Raw genomic sequence first — 21,748 nt, 5'->3', positions numbered from 1 at the left:
AGAACAAATACTTGCTGCTTCATTTCCCCTAAACATTACAGAAACCAATTCAAATTCTAGCTATTGCTAACCTTTTGTACAGTTTCTAATTCAGTAATTATACCCATTACTGGGTAACATTCAGACTAATGTTGCACACACTGAAAAATGTTGGGTATGTGCAATGGGGAGCAGTGATTTTCTCCTATCTCCCCTTCCCACTGTGGCCCACTGCACTTCTTGACAATATATCCCTGAGGGAAATAAGTTGATACCAGCTATCCTTACCTCACATGGACCTGGTAGAAAGACACTGACTGTAGTGGCCTTTGGTTCAGTGACTGGACACACCAGCAAAGCATTTCCTGAATTACAAAAACAGAGAAAGGTATGGGATGCTGTTCTATGAGATTATATCATTATTTTGTCATAAGCAGACAGTTTTACCATGAGTTCAATATTGCATGTTTAAAAAAATTCTACTTTATTGTCAAGAAATATTACTATCCCAAGTTAAAAACCTGTTCAGAATACATAACATGTCTTTGAGTAGTATGTTATCCACCTAGAGACCGTTGATTTGAAAAGTATTAAAATGTAATGAATGAATAAATAAATAAATAAATACTTGATTCCATCTAAATTACAGGTGGACCTCATCATTCGCAGTCGCAGCACCTGGTCAAGTGATGGAGACTCAACCTTGTTATTCACGGATATGAAAGAGTTAAAATTTGCCTATCCGTGTTCGAGGGTCATTTCCAAAGTGATTTCCAGCCACCATTTTGCTAAAAGAAGCCATTTTATGGCTCTCAGTTCAACTCAACCTTCCCCAGCTATCTTTCATGGAAAACCAGCAGATTCTGGCATGGGGGGGGCATTGCTGGACAGCTGGACACTCGCAGAACATGGCACGGAACTTTAATTCACTTATTCCTTCTTTTACTGCTGTTTTTGCCATATTTTAATCTCCAGGAACCTAACTCCCCAATTCCCATTGACTTCAGGTTTCATCATCCATGGAAACTGGCGGGAATGGAACTCCTGGAGATAACAAGGTCCACCTGTATCAGGAATAATTTCTACAGCACTTTCCAAGGACAACAGCTCTATAAAGCAGGTTAGACTGACAGGGATTTGTCAAAGGTTACCAGTTGGTTTCATAGCTGAGTGAGACCAGAACATAAGTCTTTTGTACTTGAACCTAAACTGCTATCCATTGCATTACAGTGGTCCATTTAGCCTGTGCTGAACCAAGCCTTCTGAGGATTCACTTACTTTTTTATTCAAGCCAAACAGTACTTTCTTATAGGTCAAAGTAAGCCAAGAAACAGCATTACTTGGTAAACAAATGCCATCAAATTTGCATACCACAGGGTACATGTTTATTGAGTATGCTAATTGAATAGCATTGCACAATTGATGATGGTGATGTGTGTCTGTGTGTTTGTGGCAGAGGAGAAAATGATTTGAGGCAAAGAAAACATATTTATATACCAGAAGAATTACAGAAGTAATTTCTAGTCCTCAAAAGCAAGCCAGTGCTGGCAGAAACTATTTAAATTCACCTGTGCTCACAAGTAAAGTTGTGCCATCGACTCCGTGTCGACTCCTGGCGCCCACAGAGCCATGTGGTTGTCTTTGGTAGAATACAGGAGGGGTTCACTATTACCATCACCCGCACAGTATGAAATGATGCCTTTCAGCATCTTCCTATATCACTGCTGCCCGATATAGGTGTTTCCCATAGTCTGGGAAACATACAAGAGGGGATTCGAACTATCAACCTCTTGCTCCCTAGGCAAGTTACTTCCCTACTGTGCCATTAGGTGGCTTTTTGTGCTCACAAGAGGGGCACATTATTAACCAGATGGTAAAAAGGTCTTTAAAGCAAATCCTTTCTAAGATGTAGGGAGAAAGATTATTTAGGAAGCTCTCACACTCCTTCAAAAATTTCCTCTTCTTACAATATTACTAGGAAGTAATAACTGGAGCATCTAGATGTACCATGCAAAATAAATACATCTATATTTATATTTATTCCTCCATATTAGAATGCTAATGAATTTCACTTTCCCCCCCTTTTATAGTCAGTGTGATGCTATGTATGGGAAGTATCCGAGGGAAGGGCCCATGTACATCTCCTATGCCTGTCATGGGAATTTGGCTGAGTGTTTAATTAACTCTGTCAGTCAAGTGGACTAGGGGCAACTAGTCCAGGCTAAAGCAGCCCTCCAAATTGGGGATGCTGAAATATTGACCCCGCAGATCAGAGGCATCTGGATTAATCCTAATCACTGAAGGTGATACATCTTTTCATGCACTGCCCTCCACACACTGTATGAGGCCATCCTTCTGGCACAGCTACTACATTTTCAGATTATAAAATTGCCATGTTTTACAGAATGTCTCCACCTATGGAACACTTGAACTTACCAAGCATATATTCATCTTCAATACCAAAAGTTTCCAGGACCTCAGGAAATTCAACCCAGACAGGCCTATGAAAAGTAACTGGAATCATAAACTTGTTCTCATTCTAAAAGGGGTACTCTGTAACACAAGACAGATACAGTATTTCCCATTTTATCACACTGTGGCTTATGCCACAGCTATAAATCTCCAAGGAAATTCATGCATACAACTACATACCTGCCAACGTGTCCCTATTTTCCCATGGGAAAATAGGGACATGGTTGCAGGTATTCAGCTAGTGTGTTTAAACAATGTTTTTATAGGCATCTACTGGGACTGGCTGTTAGACAACAATTAAACTACTTCCACGCTTTTTTCAAAGACACAGCCTACTCACTTGAGAGCAAAAACAGTTCACAGCAAAATGTAATTTTTGATCATGGTATATTGTTGTCTCCTTTGAAATCTTAGAGCTTCCAGCTCCCCCAAACCCTTTTCTTGTAATCTCACAACAGTAATCCTTCTTTTCAGAAATGAAGAAATAGGTAGGCTTTAGAATCCACTGCACATTGATTCTGTTCTAGCTTGTTTGAAATGTGGATTCCCCTTTGCTGAAGCCTCAACTCTGTTCTCAGAAATGCAAAAAGTTACATCATGACTCATTTTCTAATTTCACTGGCAGCCAGCACATGGGTTCTTTTTTTGAGGGTCAGTTCTCTCTCTCACTCACATACCTGGCATGTAGGACATTGAATGGGTACCAGTGATTCTGTGTATACAGTCACCCCTTGTCAATCATGGTTTTCCCAATCGCGGATCTGAGTATCCGCGACTGGGAAATTGTGACTGACTGGCCTCACCAACTGCAACCCGAATATCAGTGGTTTGGTGAGGTGTTTTTTTTAAATTAAAAAACCATGGGTTTTTGGGGGGGTTGGGGCCAGGGGGTGATTCCCAGGGGCCAAGGGGTGATTTCCAGGAGTTTGGGGATTCATTTCTGGTGGTCAGGGTGTCATTTCCAGGGGTCAGGGGGTGATTTTGGGGGGTCAGGGTACAATTTTCCCCTGGTTTTTACCTTGTTTTTCTGTTGTTTCACAACTGTGATCCCCCTAACCGCCTGTTCGCAATGATTACCTATTGCTTCCCAACCACGAATTCGCCAACCTTCCTCGAATGGAACCCTTGCAGTTGGCGAGGAATGACTGTACATTCATTTACTTCCCTTCACATTCAGTATCTGACATACGGCATGGTGGAATGGAATGAGCCTTATTTCCTGAATCTGCTATGTAAACTTTTAACCTCTTTAACCTTTCAACCTCATAACCTTTAACATTTTAATTTGTAATTTTAAATATTGGTTATAATTGAGGTTTTTTTTATTTGTTTCTATTTTATTAGTTTTGTAGCATCTTATAGTAAATAGTTCTTATTGACTTTGTTAGCTACCCCGAGCAGTAGTGTACTAGAAGGGTGGGGTATATATATTTTAAATAAACAACAAAGAAATATGTACCGAATATACATTCCAGGATCATGTGTAAACAGTGCTTAAATATGGGGTGGGGGCGGAGGTAGAGGCTCTTTATTAAGCCCAAATCCATGACTTCCTTAATTTTGCCAAATTGTGCAGTAGCCTTCTAAAAACAGTAACCAAGGGATTTTCACAATAGCTAAGGTGGCTGGGCCACCTTTGGACCTCCTGTAATCTGATAATGGAATCAACGCTGCCCACATGGGAGAGATACTTGGAAAAATCTGGCTCAGGTGCTGACCTTTATTATATGCCACAAAAATATGGCATACATGTGTGCACACTCTGCAATTCTCTTTCTTGGCTGTGATGGCAAATATTCTGTCTTTGATAGATTCTTCTCAGAGAAAAGACTCATGGCTGACATCCAGATTAATGAAGCGCTCATGCAAACTTGCTGTGCTAGCTAGTTGCGCTAAGTCCGTATCTTGTATTCCAGACTAGGTTGCACGAATGCAAACATGTTTGCACTTGTGAAATAAGGTGAGCAACCTGTGGCATGCTCTATTAGTTTTACAGGGAACAATAGCACTATTTTTGAGCATCCCTGTGACTTGGTGCCGCTACATGATCTTCTCGGAAAATTGCAACTTTGTCCATTGCACAAACACTTCATTAGGCTGGATATCAGCCACTGTGCTCTTGTTCATCAAATTCCTACATTTCAACATATTTTACTGACTGCCCTACATTCACTACTTTTCTCTGCCTAATTTAATATTTTGGTGACAGCCAACAAAATAGAAATGTTTGCATGTTAAAAGGATATATTTTAATATGTTGCAGACTTTACAAGCTTACCTCATGACTGGTTCAGCCACAGTATGTGCTCGGTAGAACAGTGAATAGAGATAAGGAAGAAGGCAGTAGCGCTCCTTGATAGCCTCTCGGATGATCCGTGTATTCTCTTCGCCAAACAACCAGGGCTCACGCCGCCTGGTGCGTATATCGGCATGGCCTCTGAAGAAAGGCTGGAGTGCACCAGCCTGGTACCATCGAACTAACAGCTCTGGTTCTGGATTGCCAACAAATCCACCCACATCCGCTAGATTTCAGAAAGGCATCAATTAGTTTTTGGGAATAAGCAGAATATGCTAAGTTTTCTTATTATTTTTTTAAATTATGCATGTCCTATGACCATCTGAACTGAATTTCCAGAAAAGCAATCCTTTGCCCACACAGATACCATTCAGAGAGAGGAAACAAGCTGTTGACAAATAATTTGAATCCCACAATCCAAAACTGGACTTCCTTCACTTCCAAAGATAGGTTCTGGATAAGTGATGTTTTAAGATAAGTTATAATTCACCATATGAAACTTCTTTGATATACATTATAGTAAAAGAGGCTTTTGAAGTTTCTCAAGAAAAAAAACAAATGAACTGAATCCAATTACCTAGGTTAATGGACCAGATCACAAACTAGTATATTCCTTACCTCCACAGAAAGAAATTCCTGCCACACTAATTGTCAGCAACATTGGGATGGAGATTTTCAAGTAACTCCAGTTTGCTTTGTTGTCTCCAGTCCATACTGCACCTGAAAGTATTGAGAACATCACACACTAGGGATGCAATCCTATCCTGCCTTACTAATAAATAACTCCTTTTGATAAGTAGGTTTTACTTTTGTGTAAACAAGCTCGGGCTCATGTTGTATGTCTGCACAGGTACAAATCTCCAGGTTGCTGGTATGTCACTTGTATGCTAATGTCACATAGGAAACTGCTGTGCTGTTTTCTGCATAGTGGCAGGAACAGTCAGTTGTGTTGTCACACACTACATTGTTCCTGTTTTAAAGAGAACAAGCTCTTCTTAATGTTGCAGTTCTGGACAAGGCAGATGTAACTTATGTTAAACTAGCACAACTTCTACTCAATTTCCATGAAAAAAGAGGTAGTTGGCAAAGGAAAAGATTGACTTTAGGTGTTTTAATTAACATGTGCCATTGAGATGGGGCACCCTCTCTTAGAACATCAATGAGGGCATTTCCATCCAACCTGTCAATGTCTTAGAAATCTGTCTGTTATGAAAGCTTGGAAGTTGCAACCCATATTATATTGCTATTAATTCCTACCCTATCCGTTTCAGACTGGATAACAATCTATCTATATATGTATTTCTTTTAGGTGTATACGTTGCTAATCCTATGTGTGGCAGCTCTCGCAAGAGTTCACAAGCAGCTGCTGATTAGCGGATCAGCTAATGGGGGAGAAAATAGGGATGCTGACCGCTGACTGGAGGAGAGCAGGCAGTGGTGAGCCAGTCTGGCCGGTGGGAGCAGGTGGTGGCAGGCTGGCTTGGCCGCCGGGAATTGGTGTGTGTGCGGTGGTGGGCTGGCTTTCAAGCCGGACCACCAGCCAGAAAGTGCCGGGAGGGGTGGGTGTGCGGAGAAGAACCCAGAAACCACAGGTGGGCCGTGGCGCAGATGTTCTGCGCCAGGCCCAGCAAGTGTATGTATATGTGTATGTGTGTGTGTGTGTGTGTGTATGTATAAATAAACGCTTAGGACGTACGTGGCAAGCCCCACCCACACAGTCCTTTACCAATCAGAGGTAACAGAGCAGAAGCCCCGTGGTGATTCCATAGGGAAGAGGAGTGGGTGGGGTCAAGCGAGTGAGTGGCGGGGAGGGGGCGGATGGGCAAGCAAGCAGTGAGGAGGAGGTGGGTGAATGAGCGGTGGGGAGGGTGGGTGGGTGACCCAGTGGTGCGGAGATGGCAGGTGAGTGAGCAAGCAGGGAGTGAGCAAGCGGGTGGCAGGAAGGGGGCAGGTGAGTGAGCGAGCAGTGGGAAGGGGGCGAGTGACTGAGCGAGTGGAGTGGGTGGCTGAGAATGGATGGCTAACACTGAACAGTAAAGTAGGGGCTGTGGCGGGGGGCCAGGAGAGCATCAAAGTCCTAACACACAGATGCTCTCTGAGGGTTAGGAACATAGAAACATAGGAACACAGGGAGCTGCCATATACTGAGTCAGACCATTGGTCTATCTAGCTCAGTATTGTCTTCACAGACTGGCAGTGACTTCTCCAAGGTTGCAGGCAGGAATCTTTCTCATCAGCCCTATCTTGGAGAAGCCAGGGAGGGAACTTGAAACCTTCTGCTCTTCTCAGAGCGGCTTCATCCCCTGGGGGGATGAATATCTTGCAGTGCTCACACATCAAGTCTCCCATTCAGATGCAACCAGGGCAGACCCTGCTTAGCTATGGGGACAAGTCATGCTTGCTACCACAGGACCAGCTCTCCTCTCAGTTCAGCTAGTACTCCTTGTTTCATTTATTTCTACTAGAAGGAGAAGGTGAAAGCTCATCAGTATGACTTGTGATCTAGATGGCTAACATTTCAGATTCAGTCCTTGGCTTTTCAGTTAAAAGGGTTTCAGATAGCAGGGCTGGAAAAGATCTCTTCCTGAGAACGTGGAGACTGAAGAAAAGAGTGAGGTTTGACAGCTGTATGTTTAAAATCTTTGTCTTGTGATAAAATGCACTCTATTAATATCCCTCAAAGTTAGGCATTGCCTAACTTGTGCTTTTAATTTCAGTGGGACTACTCTGAGTAATTTTCCTCATCATGTCAGCAACTATCTCTGAACTTGGAGACAACATATAGTGATCAAGGCTAGTACCCATAGATAAATTTGTCCTTTATAAATTTGTCCATAGATTTATATTAGGGATGTGCGGACCGGTCCAAGGGTTCGAAGGTTTGGGATCGAACTGAACCCCCCACCCCCGGTTCCGTCTGGACTGGAACCAAACCTCCAGACATGTTCGCAATTTTTTTTCAATTTTTTAAAAAATGAATTTAAAGTACCTTTAGCCCCTTTGGGGGGCTTCCTATATGCCGCGGGGTAGGGGGTCCGCGAAGGTTACCCTTCCCCCCGCCGGCCTCTGAAGTTACTGCTGCAGCCTGGGAAACTGATCATTTTCGGCCCGTTCAGGCCCCTGTAGTGCACGGCGGCGGCCATTTTAGCCACCGCGGCGCATGCGTAAATGACCCCTGCGAGCCCTGGCATGACCCAGGGCCTTGCAGAGGTCATTTGCGCACGTGCAGCAGCCATTTCAAAATGGCCGCTGCACATGCACAAATGACCTCTGTGAGGCCCTGAGTCATGCCAGGGCTCGCAGGGATCATTTACGCATGCGCGGCGGTGGCTAAAATGGCCACTGCCACACACTACAGAGGCCCGAACTGACCAAAAATGATCAATTTCCCAGGCTGCAGCCGTGACTTCAGAGGCCAACGGGCAGAGGGAAACCTTTACGGATCCCCCCGCGGCATACAGGAAGCCACCCGAAGGGGCTAAAGGTACTTTAAATCCATGCATTAATTTTTTAAAATTAGAGAATGTGTCTGGACCTGGACCAGACCGGGGGGGGGCGTTTTCCAATGGGGGCCGGTCCAGATCTGGACCAGACCGGGCCAGCTGGTTATGTGCACACCCCTAATTTATATAGAGACATATTTATAGTATTTTAAAAAATCCCTTTAATGATTCCTAGCATGGAACTTGTCTTCTTCACAAGTGCCATACACTAAGATGGTTGATGTTTTCATTGAGCTATTCACCCCAACCACAAAATCACTTTCCTGGTTAGTCACCAAAAGCTCCAAATTCATCAGTATATATGTACAGTTGAGATTTTTTTTTTGCCCAATGTGCATCATTTTGCACTTACTTACACTATTGTGTTGTTGCGCCTCATTTAATTTGGAGCATGGCTTAGCAGAAACATGCTTTTTTTAAAAAAAAAGTTGAGTTTCTCATGAAGCTGAGTTCTGTGCCCAATGTTCTTTGTTCCCTTGTGGAATCACGGCATGCACATGCTCTGATCGAAGAACATGGCTACTTTTGAGGGGGGTCAGCTTCTTTTGCAAAATATGCATCTGGTCTCCTGGACACATCTGAAGAACAGAGTAGTTCCTGAGTGGCTCCTAGAATTTCTAATTTGGCCAGACCTTGATAAGGCTGTGAATTTTGACCTGTATCTTTGTAAAGCTGGTATGCCATATAATGCCTCCTACATCCAAAATAATGTTTTAAACATAAGGCCTATCTAACTGAAGAAGCTAAGTTTGGATAGAATTATATTTAGTATTGGTTTAACAGCCTCTGTTCTTTGGCTGATGCAGAAATTCATGAAGGACAAATTCATGGAGGATAGGTCTGTCAATGGCTACTAGTCTGATGGCTATAGTCCACCTCCAGCCTCAGAGGCAGGATGCTGCTAAATACCAGTTGCAGGGGAGCAACAGCAGGAGAGAGGGCATGTCTTCATTTATTCCCTGTGGGCTTCCCAGAGACATCGGGGAGAGGGCTTTTTTGGTGGTTGCACCCCGTTTATGGAATAGTCTCCCCAGTGAGGTTCATCTGACTTCATCACTTTGTTCTTTTAGATGCCAGGTAAAGACCTTTTTGTTCACCCAGGCCTAAATTTTGGTTTTTCATATTTGATCTGATTTTTAGCTAATTTAAAAAATGAGTTTTTAAGCTGTTTTTTATTTTGTTTTCTTCCTTTTTTGTTTGTTATGATTTAATGTGTTAGGTGTTTTTATTGTATGTTTTAATCCTCTGTTGTGAGCCGCCCAGAGAACAATTTGTTATGGGGTGGCTAACAAAGTTGTTTATTATTATTACTGTTATCATTATCTGGGGGCCACTGTGTGAAACAGGATGCTGGACTAGATAGACCTTGGACCTAATCCAGTAGGGCTGTTCTTATTTTCTTATCTGCTGCCACTGCTTGGCAAATATGATTTAAACAAAAACATTACAGACAAAAAAAAAAGAGGGTGCTGTGCAAGGAGTCTTCTTCCCCCCTACTTACCATATCTCTGTGATCCAGCAAAGAAAGAACGTGTGAGGACAAATGGCCTCTCTAGACCCCCGCTGCGTTTGATCAGTCCTTCTGCAGTTGCCATTTGCTGAAATGCACAAGAGTAACTAGCAAGGAAAACATCACATCTGCCACTGTTGTTATAACCCTACAGAGCTAGAGTCAGGAACAGTAAAACAGAATTAACATTAGCACCTTAAATTAGCCAGAGAGGGAAAGAATAGAATGATAAAAATCAATCTTTCTGTAAAATATGCTCTTGTAAAAAACTTCCTGTGAAATATGGAGGCCGTTCTCACAACCAGCCCTACCTGGGTAGGGCAATGCTAGTCCAGCTAGGGCTGATCATGAAAACTGCCAGGATTGCTCCCAATCCTGAAGCTCCTCCATCGGATAGCCCAGGTTTTAAACCCAGGCTAAAAGTGAGGTAGGAGGCTGTGCGTGCACCTCACTGCCAGGTTGTGTGGGTGAAAGGGCTGCTGGCAGCTCCTTTTGCCCATAGAGGCTGGGCAAAGGAGCATCCCAGCAGCTGAGTGGTATCAAAATGCACTTCAAATGGTGCATTGTGGGATATCTGGAGGCTGGACGTCCTTCCCTCAGCCTCTGAATTTGTGTGCCATGGTGATGATCACATGGGTGCATGAGTGGCGGTGGCCAGAGTGGCAAGGATCATGTGAGGGGATAGTAGGTAGGATCCCGTCTTCCCCCCAGCTCTCCCCAACCCCAGCAGTTATGTGAATGACCTTATACAGGTGAAACTCGGAAAATTAGAATATTGTGCAAAAGTCCATTAATTTCAGTAATGCAAATTAAAAGGTGAAACTGATATATGAGACAGATGCATTACATGCAAAGCGAGATAAGTCAAGCCTTAATTTGTTATAATTGTGATGATCATGGCGTACAGCTCATGAAAACCCCAAATCCACAATCTCAGAAAATTAGAATATTACATGGAACCAAGAAGACAAGGATTGAAGAATAGAACAATATCGGACCTCTGACAAGTATAAGCATGCATATGTATTCAGTACTTGGTTTGGGCCCCCTCCTACCCCACTCCTTATCATGTGGGCACACAGGCGCTCCATTTTTTTGCAAAGTTCTTGGGGCAGCAGCATTCTTCCCTGCTGCCCCTGCCCCCGTTGTTGGCCAGAAAAAGCGGAAGTAGCTGCTGTGCATGCGTCCACTGCCGCACGTGCACGTCACACATTGTGTATGCATGTCACACACGCAATGTGCGACATGTGCGTGCGGTGGCGGGCGCATGCACAGCAGCTACTTCCGCTTTTTCCGGCCAACAACGGGGGCAGGGGCAGCAGGGAGGAATGCTGCCGCCCCAAAAACTTTGCAAAAAAAACCAGAGCGCCGGAGGGGGAAAATCAGCAGGAGGGGTAAGTACAACCCTCTCTCCAGCACCGGACCAGGCCACGTTCGAACCGGAGGTCCGGAGGCCTCTAAAATGGCCTCCAGACCGGTTTGTGCACATTACTAATATATGTCACAGGAAAAAGACAAAAATGGGACTTATTTGTAATGTTTAGGAATAGGAAAGTACAAGACTATATTGAACCATAAACAATGACACCATTAACTGTAATTATGATTTAGTGGCATATTTCTATGATTTATCTTTAATAAGGTAAGGATACTGGTTTCTATACTCTGTAAGATCTAAACAAACAAACAACGGTTGATATTCAGACTAGTACTGAGTGCAGCAGTGCTGAGTTCCAGACTACTGCCACGTGAGCAGGCAAAGAGGCAATTTTCACCAATCTCTCCTTGGCTCTGAAGTCCATTGTGTGTCATGAAAAAATGTCCAGGGGGCAGTTACATGATCCTCAGGGGCATATTTGGATTACACACAGTAGACTTCCGAGGGAAGAGGAGATTGGTGAAAATTGCCCCTTTCTCTGCTTGCATGAGATAGTCTGGACCTTAGTAGTCTGCTCCCATACAGTGAGAGAGGTTTGACTGTGGGATAGGGCCTTCTCAGTCATTGCCTGCAGGCTTTGAAATGTTCTCCCAGGTGGCATCCGCTCCTCATTTACATTTACATTTTTAGAAAACAAGTTCAAATGTGGCTCTTCACTCAGGCTTTTATATGAGAGTACAGTTTTTTCTGCTGTTGCTTTGTGTTCTTTGTGCTAATGTTTTGTAGAGGTTTTTAAATTTCTAAATAGATATATTTATATTTAATATCTGTACTTTTTGTATTTTAATCGTGCATTGTTTTAATGATCTATTGTAACCTGCTCTGAAATTATTTTAATGAAAAGCGGTATAGAAATCGAACCATAAATACATAAATAGTCTGGATAATGAACAACAACAACAAATTAAAGTACCAAATCCAGTCAATAACATCTGGTAGACTGTGTGTAAATAGCATAATAATAATAATAATAATAATCATAATCATCATCATCATCATCATCATGATGAGGATGAGGGGGAGGAGGAGGAGGAGGAATAATAGGAACTGGACTTGAATTGTTTCAACTACAAACACTGTACCTGGTAAAAACCATAGAGATTATGAACTTCCCGATGTTCCCATTGGCCATGGTGAACTGCATCTTTCTGCATGGTTTGTTCCACCGCTCTGAAAACTGAGGGCTCGTTCATATCATTCCAGGCGAAAAGGATTTCAGACGAACCCTACAAAGCAACTACCTAGTTATTTGCAAATTGTATACTCAGCTGATGTTTCATTGAAGTGCACTACAGTTCCCAAAAGTGTAAGAAAGCATCTCTAAAAATACATAAGAGGACATTTATCTACACATATGTAATTAGTGTATCTCAGGCACTTGATTAGCTGATGGTGGAAATCTTGCATTTTTATGGGCTACTTACTTCCCACATAAAATAATTTGGAATGAGGAACATTGGTGAAATGGTGCAGTTCTATCACAACTTCCAATGGTACTTGTATGAACCAAGCTGCATTTTGGATTAGTCCTTATGTATTCTTGTGCAAAGATGACTGTGCAGAAGCAACCTCTCTTTTTGTTTGTCTTACTATATTTAGGATCCAGATACAAGTCCATATTCTTATTTTCAATAGCTTAAGCTTCTTTGTCTCTTTTCCTGACTTTTAAGGATTTTGCCACATAGGATCATAAGAGAAGAACACGAACCTGATATGTTTTGAAGGCAAATTGATCTGCATACCATTCTTGGACTTCAGGATTAGTAAAATCCAAATAAGAAGAGAGACCTGTATGCATGGAGGAGCAATACCATTTGCAGATTAAACTGAATAGCATATTTATGTCATGGAACCCAAAGCATTATAATAAAATACCTCTAATATCAAAGCAAAATTCCCATGATGATAGCACAGAGGTGTCTGCTATTATTGTCTCTTCAAACACCAAGGAACACAAAATACCCACAATTAGAGAGAGAGAGAGAGAGGGAGAGAAAACTAACGTTAAACTGCAATGTAGCCAAGGCTAATTTTATTACCATCTTCTGTGCATGGTAAATGCCTCTAGGCAAAGTTAATGTAACATGTCTCTTCTGTACAGTATATTGCTGGTAGATACTCAAGTCTAAGCTCAGTCAATGCTCATTTTATTTTTTGCACTTGGATATGTATTCTTGAACACAAAAAGACACTGCCCCGTCAAACGTATGTAAGGTGCTAGGGTCTTGAACTGGGGACTCAGATGCCTTATTCCCTATATCGTGGCTTCACAACTTTGGCCCTCCAACTGGTTTGGAGTATGACTCAACTCCCATCATCCCCAGCCACAGTGGCCAATAGTCAAGGATGATGGGAGCTGTAGTCCAACATCTGCGGGAGGGTCAAAATTGTGCAGTCCTGTCTTACACCATCACAGCAGCTCCCAGGAAGAGTGAGCCATTAGCCTGCTCTCTGCTGTACTGCAGCAACATCCACATAATGGCCAAAACTGGTATTGCAGCTCTTTTGTCCAGGTGACCTTTGGAACCAATATGGCCCTAGATAAACCTCATATAACAGTTGCTTCAGGCTTGCTTTCTCAATCTGAGCAATGTCATTCAACTGAGCAACTGCACAAATTTCTTGTTTTCAGAAACTGGTATTTGACCATTCACCTGTCCTCAGGGGCGTAACTACCATTAGGCAAGGGGAGGCGGCTGCCTGGGGGCCCCCATGCCTCAAGGGGCCCCCCAGAGGCAAGTCACATGACTCCTCAACACCCGCAGAGCTTCGGTGCCATGGAAAAGCCAGCCCCAAGTTCGGAGCAAAGGCGGCACGCATGCAGCAGAGTCCTTGTCTGCAGAAGCAACTCTGAGCCGGGAGCGCTCTTCCCCATGGGAGGGTGGAGGGACGGGGTGAAAGCGAGGGAGTGGAGTTTTCTAGAGAAGCGGGCATAATGGGGATGTGAGTGTGAGTGCACTATATATTGTGAAGTGTGTGTGTATCAGCGAGGGGCCCATTTTAAAATTTTGTCTCTGGGCCCACTCCAGCCTTGTTACGCCCCTGCCTGTCCTCAATCATGTCTTCTGCCTCTGGCCCTTCTGATCCTCATCTACCTGATCTGACACTCAAACTCAGCCTGTCTTGGCCACATCTGTAGCCTCTGGCCCCTTTGACCCTCATCTGCCTGCTCCTCAACTGAGCCCCTTAGCTGCATCTTGCCCCTTGCTTGGAACCAAGCTAAGCCCTGACAATGTAAAGTGTGTGTGTGTGTGTGATTTAGGCACTTCTTCCTTTTTAAAATCTGAGATACGGCAGTTTATTAATGGCACATAAGTGCCCACTTCTACAGGTATGTACCCTTCACATTTGACAGGACTCGTGTATTTTGTACTCCAGAATGGCACACAAATATGAAAAGTGAAGCAAGAATCAAACCTTAGGCAACTTTTTCAAATGCACTCAAAATAGTTCAAAATATTTGAATATTCAAAAACACTCATAGTTCAAAATATTTGAAGTCTGATATATACAGTGAAAGAGGGTAAAATAGTTATCCATGATCTTTCTAAAGAACAAATCCCTTATAATTGTTTATAGGCTCCAAATCTCATCCTTGTTCCTTGGGCTGTATAGTTTTTTTGTCATCATTATCATCTTACTCCAGGCAAACTAATTCCTACTTGGCAGGGATGGAGGATTGGAAAGAGAATTAGATCACACTCTTATTATATCTCCATGCACACTCAGCAATGTAATCTTTGCTGTGCAAAGGTCAATGTTGTGTATACACATATTTTAGATTAAATGTTGAAGATTTCACGATCAGTGTTTTGTCATTATCAATGAATAAGATACATGCAATAAATACATATAAACATATTTTGGATCCAGCTGATTGGCATATAGTAGCAACACTTATTACTGCTGGAGCTATGAATAGCGTGTGCATGTGAGAGAGAAACAGGAGATTTACAAGAGGTGTTACCAACACTGACCCAAGTACTGACAATACTTTATTTCCTTTGAGGAAGTCAGTTCTAACCATAGGAAAAGCCATTTTTGCTAATGGGATTTTTAAAAACAAAGAGAGGATTACCTGGCCAACAGATGCCCTCAAAATCTTTGCCTTCACGATCTTTTACAAAATACCCTCTCTCTTTGGCTTCTGAGTATATGGTGTACTGAGGATCAACCTTAATATGAGGATCCAGAATGACGACGAGCTGTCAATGAGAGAACAAATAAGATGTGTTGACTGTTCAGTGTGCCACAGGAAGGCTTAGAGAAGGTTCAGACATGTAGAGTCTTTTTGTTTATGGTATGAGTTTGTATTGGTGCTTACTCTTTCAGTGCTTGTATGCAACTGCTTTGGAAAGTTTGCCTGAAAAGTGGCATATAAATGCCACAAACAAATAGACACCATTGCTTCATGGATTACCCTGACATTGTAAAAGGTTAAAACTACCTGAAGGAGAAGTGCTTGATTACTATGTGTAGGAAGACTGTAATGTTGGGATACTTTCAAACATGCAGTCTTCCACAAGCATCCTGAGGCAATAACAGCCCCTTAGGGAAATGCATATTTCTCAACGTTTTCGAATTGGCTCTTGATTTTGGGCATGCATTCTCACTTTATCATTAAATCAACATTATCATTAATTTAATATGTACATTATGTATTGCTGCTAGTCTCTTGATACTATTTTAAAATAATAAGATTAGCAGCAATACATATATACCTATTTGGATTAATGATAAAATTAGAGTCAATGAGGCTATTCACACTATCATGTGGGCGGGGGTGGGGAGAAGGCGGGGCCCAAGTTACCTTCTCCCAGACAACCAACAAATGCTACTAGGAAAGTAGCACACGCTCCTAGACAATCAGTGCTGCTCCAAGGAGCACGGATCTCCAGGGGCCAGAACAACATGTCATGGTTTCTGGATATCCCACAAAATGCCGCACAATGAGCCTGGTGCATTGCGGGATACCCCTGTGAGACGGGTGCTCTAGGCTCCCGTCGATATGTGAACTCAGGCCACCAGCAACCCAAGCTAACACACAATCCTAGTGTCAGGGTTAAGGGCATACTTGCGCCCTTAACCACAGCTATTGTAGACAGCCTGGTGGAAATCATAAAAGCTTCTCTGAGGGAGGGCAGGATGCCTCCTTGTCTTAAGGAGGCAATCATTAGACCTCTTCTAAAGAAGCCTGCATTAGATCCCTCAGAGTTGAGCAATTATAGGCCTGTTTCCAACCTCCCATGGCTGAGCAAGATAATTGAGAGGGTGGTGGCCTCTCAGCTCCAGGTGGTCTTAGAGGAAACTGATTATCTAGAGCCATTTCAAACTGGCTTTTGGGCGGGCTATGGGAGGAGACTGCCTAGTCGGTCTGATGGATGATCTCCAATTGGCAATTGACAGAGGAAGTGTGACTCTGTTGGTCCTTTTGGATCTCTTGGTGGCTTTTTGGATCTCTCGGGATGCTGGACTAGATGGGCCTTGGGCCTGATCCAGCAGGGCTGTTCTTATGTTCTTTCAATACTATCAACCGTAGTATCCTTCTGGAACGTCTGGGGGTGTTGCGGTGGGAGGCACTGTTTTACAGTGGTTCCGCTCCTACCTCTAGGATAGATTCCAGATGGTGTTGATTTGAGATTGTTGCTCTTTGAAATCTGAGCTTAAGTGTGGTGTCCCTCAAGGCTCCATACTTTCTCCAGTGCTTTTTAACATCTACATGAAACCGCTGGGAGAGATCATCAGGGGATTTGGAGCTGGGTGTTACCAGTACGCTGATGACACCCAGATCTATTTATCCATGTCAACTTCTTCAGGAGCTGGCATATCCTCCCTAAATGCCTGCCTAGAAGCAGTAATGGGCTGGATGAGGGAGAATAAACTGAAGCTGAATCCAGATAAGACGGAGGTACTTATTGTGCGGGGTCAGAACTCTAGAGACAATTTTGATCTGCCTGTTCTAGATGGGGTCACACTTCCCCAAAAGGAACAGGTTTGCAGTTGGGGAGTACTTCTGGATCCACACCTCTCCCTGGTTTCTCAGGTTGAGGCGGTGGCCAGGGGTGCTTTCTATCAGCTTCGGCTGGTATGCCAGCTGTGCCTGTTTCTCAAGATCAATGACCTCAAAACAGTAGTACATCTGTTGGTAACCTCCAGACTTGACTTCTGTAATGCGCTCTATGTGGGGCTGGCTTTGTATGTAGTCTGGAAACTTCAGCTGGTTCAGAATGCGGCAGTCAGGTTGGTCTCTGGGTCATCTCGGAGAGACCATGTTACTCCTTTACTGATGGAGCTACACTGGCTGCCAATAGGTTACCGAACAAAATACAAAGTGCTAGTTATAACTTATGAAGCCCTAAACAGCTTAGGCCCTGGGTATTTAAGAGAGTATCTTCTTCACTACAAGCCCCACTGCCCACTGAGGTCATCTGAGGAGATCCGTCTCCAGTTACCACCAATTCGTTTGGTGGCTACAGAGAGATGGGCCTTCTCGGTTGCTGCCCCGAGATTGTGGAATGCGCTCCCTGCTGAGATACGATCCTCCCCATCTCTGGCAATTTTCAAAAAACACCTGAAAACCCATCTTTTCGCCCAAGCTTCCTCAGCTTCCTAATATTTTTGGGTTTTAATCTCTGGTTCATTTTTAAATTGTTAAATTGTTTTAAGTTTTTGTATGTTTTTAACTTGTTTTATGCTATTGTTAACCGCCCAAAGTTTGGGGCAGTGTATAAATTTGATAGATAGATAGATAGATAGATAGATAGATAGATAGATAGATAGATAGATAGATAGACAGACAGAGTCTGGGCTTCAAAGTGGGGTTAGGCAGATGGGAGCACTGGGATCCACATGGATCCCAGCATGGCCCTAGCCTGGGTTAGGCTGATCGTGAGAACAGCCTTAATATGTTATAGTTCAGAAGAAGGCAAACTTTTCCATAGCTTGAAATAATAGAATACTCCTTACCAGTTGTAAAATATTTAAGACTATTGATTATGTCTGACCCAATGTCCAAACTGAGAACTGGATGTTGGGAATGCTCCTGCTTGTGCATAGAGGGGAAGGGCAATTTTCAGCAAACCGCTCCCTCCCCCCGCCGCATCCATTTTCCTCTGCAGCTGGCTGTGCCTCCTGAAAAGCCAGCAATCTAAATAGAAGCCTAACTTTGGTATATTTTAATATATTTTTTGCAATTGTGTATATACACATTAAACACAATAAATTATATTGAGACAGGAATTCAAGAAAAAAAATAATGAAAAACATTTAAATATATTTGATTGATGTATTTAAATGTATTTAGAAGCATAAAATGTGCAGCTTCTTGTTTGTTATTTTTATTGATATGTCATATTAAAGATTATCATGGATTTGATATACATACATGTAAATGATGTAAATGGTGTAAATACGTGTACATGTATTTGTAAATTGTTATATTTTATTGTTTAATTACTTAAATATGATAGTCTTATCTGGTATTTGCTATTTTGTTATATAGGTGTGTGCATATATTATATATACAGGAGAACCTCATTATCCACTAGAACAACTACAATAAATATTTATATACCGCTGTTCAATCAAAGTTCTCAAAGTGGTTTACATAGAAAAATAAATAATGCATAAATAAGATGGTCCCATCCCCAAAGGGCTTACAATCTAAAAAGGAACATAAAGCAGACACCAGCAACAGCCACTGGAGGGATGCTGTGCTGGGGCTGGATAGGACCAGTTGCTCACCCCATGCTAAATATGAGAGAATCAACACTTTAAAAGGTGTCTCTTTGCTCAGTTAGCAGGAGACTTTGCTCAGATATCCACAGGAGTTCTGTTCTCCACTTTATAGAAGTTCCGTTCTCCACGGATAATGAAACTGCAGATAACGAGGCATTAAAGTAAATGGGATGGGGTGGTAGGTTCCCAGAGACTGCAAGAAAGCAAAATTCCTGCCCAAACCAGCAAAATAAAGTGCCCTACCATGCTCCATGGGCCTTCAGCAGTCCAATGATGCCCCCCAACCACTGTTCTCTCTAAGGCGTGTGCACGTGCGCATGCTCACAAGTTTTTGGATGTCCGCTCAGTTAATTTTAGATCCCGCTCAGGTTGAATCAGGAAGGCCCCACTCTGAATGCAGGTTTGCACACACTGCCTTCATAATGCCGCCCAGAACAAATGCATTCTGCACAGAGATGAAAAAAAGTAGAGGGACCACTGCCCCCAACCCAATGCCCAAAGTCCCCATGTTTCCATGAAAAATCACGGGGAGGAAATGCTGTTTTTAATCAAAATGAGCCACAAAATGGATACTTGTCATAAAATGGTGGCTGGAAATGAGGTCATTTTTTGCCATCCCCAACCCTCGGATATACAAAATTAACCAATTTTTGCTGTTTTCCCCCTGCATATGCCGAGGTCAGGTGTCAATTACCCAACTGTGGATACACGATTCCACAGATATTGAATCTGCAGATATTGAGGTTCTCATGTATACACTAACAAAACAGCTTGCAATTTGCAAGCACACATCCACAAAATCTGGACTTTTTGTGTGTAAATGTATCTGAGAAAATGTCCAAATTTTGTTTGAACCCTATCCCTACTCCTAAACCTATGCCCAACGCTCATACTAAACCTAAAACCTGAACTGCAACACTAACCCAACCCTCATGCTGACCCTAACCCATGCTTTTCCAATGAGAGAGTTTTCTTGCATTTTCCAGAAATATCTGGATAACTACCTGAGGAAACAGCGTTTCTATCTTTCACGCTTTACGTCAGTCAGTGAGTGAATGAGTGAATGAGTGAGTAAGGCTCAAGCAGCTTTATATTATAGATATATATCCCAATAAATGTTTTATTTTCTAGAATATAAATGAATAATTTGAAATCTAAAATAAAATAGAAACCTTAAAGTCTTGGAGTGATTAACCTCATGCCAGACAGATTCTGTACTTGCATAATGAATTCACACATGTACAGAATACATACAGTTCTGGGTATGTCCAGATGGCAAGGATAAGGAAGAGGACATTATCAAAGAAATATGGTGGATACTGTTTATAATGGTACATATGCGCATTAAAGCCATAATCGAACACAACATTAAGCAAGTTTAAGAGACCTCATGCCTGCATTGAAATCAGTAGATTTAAGCATAAATATCTCTGTACTGGAATATGAGTTGCCTATTCAATCTTGATATTTATCATCATTGTTATTAACTTTTATTGTCATTGTTGTTAGTAGATATAGTCTGCCATTCAAACTAGTTGACCCAACAAGGCAGCTCACAGAAAGGTCTACTGAATTTTATCATAGAAATTATCACTAACTGTGATGTCTATTTGCAAGTGAAAGAGAAAACATAAGTAGGTGGGAAATAATACTCAATGAGCTGCTTCAGTAGTCTTCAATTAGCCACAAAGTCAACCTTAGCTGGAAAAAAAAATCACTCCAGTAATAAAGTATGTTTCAAAAATTTTAAAGGAACTTAATTTTTAGTGTAAATGTTTTCCGCTACAGCTTTGTCATTTAAAAGTAATTACCACTTAAGATGTGAAAGTGCTCCATTAGATAAATAAAACGGGCTATTTGCTCCAAAATCTGACTGTCCAAATTACCCTATTGTGCTCTATAAGCATAGTAATCTGTTGATGTCTGGATGTTTTAAGTGGGCATACTGTGCATGGAATCACATAGGCTATAGACTTCCATACAAAATGTTCTCCCTGCTTTTTCTGAATTACATACCTTGCGCTTTTTCTTCATAAGTATCTGTGTCTGCATCCTCTTAGGATTGCAGAATCTTTTCTTATCCCATGTGAAGTACCGTTTGCCATCAGTGTGCTCAATATCCAGCCATATAACATCATAGGGGATATCATGCACATCAAAGCCTGCATCCACATTTTCTACATCTTTTTCATCATCATAGTTCCAGCGGCACTGGTGGTAGCCGAGAGAGAAGAGAGGAGGCAGGGCTTGAGTGCCTGGCAAGGGAAAATGAATAATGCTGCCATCAGAACTAAAACTGATGATGCAATAAATATTTGATTTTTGCTCTTTCTTGCTTCTCATTGCATCTCTGCATAGCAGATTTCTTTGCTGAAGAATCAGTTGCTAAAGCACTAAGCCAGAATCATGAAAACTGTACAAGAAGAGTCCCTTAAAAAGAAGAAATCCAGAAGCCACAATCTAGTAATAATGGCTGACATCCTGGGCAACTTCTGGTAGCATGAAAGGAAAACATGCCAGTGTGAGGGAGAGCTTCCCCACTACTGCTCTGTGAAACTTCAAGTGTGCAACAAGGGGAGAGAAACTTCTATATATATAATTCTCTAAGGCAGGGTTTCTTAACCTTGGGCCCCCAGATGTTGTTGGACTACAACTCCCATCATCCCCAGATATGGCCTTTGTGGCTGAAGACGATGGGAGTTGTAGTCCAACAATATCTGGGGGCCCAAGGTTAAGAAACCCTGCTCTAAGGTGTACTCATGGCTAATCCTGTGAGTGATAGCTCTTGCAAGAGTTCATGAGCAGAAGCACCT

The 21,748-nt window shown here is 42.4% G+C and overlaps 1 protein-coding gene across 4 annotated transcripts in view; it reads right to left on the bottom strand.

The window, feature by feature from the left end:
• The window catches only part of GANC (glucosidase alpha, neutral C), a 64,931-nt gene that overhangs the window by 7,786 nt on the left and 35,397 nt on the right, over positions 1-21,748 (bottom strand). For all 4 annotated transcript variants that reach the window (XM_053285844.1, XM_053285845.1, XM_053285842.1 and 1 more), the window contains 9 exons: positions 20,952-21,190; positions 15,277-15,403; positions 12,907-12,986; positions 12,281-12,424; positions 9,752-9,848; positions 5,366-5,467; positions 4,730-4,973; positions 2,416-2,480; positions 268-344 (listed from right to left, as the gene is read on the bottom strand). In XM_053285844.1, coding sequence (XP_053141819.1) covers positions 268-344; positions 2,416-2,480; positions 4,730-4,973; positions 5,366-5,467; positions 9,752-9,848; positions 12,281-12,424; positions 12,907-12,986; positions 15,277-15,403; positions 20,952-21,190 — 1,175 coding nt within the window. The remainder of the gene's footprint in view (positions 1-267; positions 345-2,415; positions 2,481-4,729; positions 4,974-5,365; positions 5,468-9,751; positions 9,849-12,280; positions 12,425-12,906; positions 12,987-15,276; positions 15,404-20,951; positions 21,191-21,748) is intronic.

This window comes from Hemicordylus capensis, chromosome 1, assembly GCF_027244095.1.
Source record: "Hemicordylus capensis ecotype Gifberg chromosome 1, rHemCap1.1.pri, whole genome shotgun sequence".
In the NCBI taxonomy this organism is placed as follows: Eukaryota; Metazoa; Chordata; class Lepidosauria; order Squamata; family Cordylidae; genus Hemicordylus; species Hemicordylus capensis.
The sequence above is the reverse complement of the archived record's forward strand: the minus strand, read 5'-3'. Positions and strand labels throughout refer to the sequence as shown.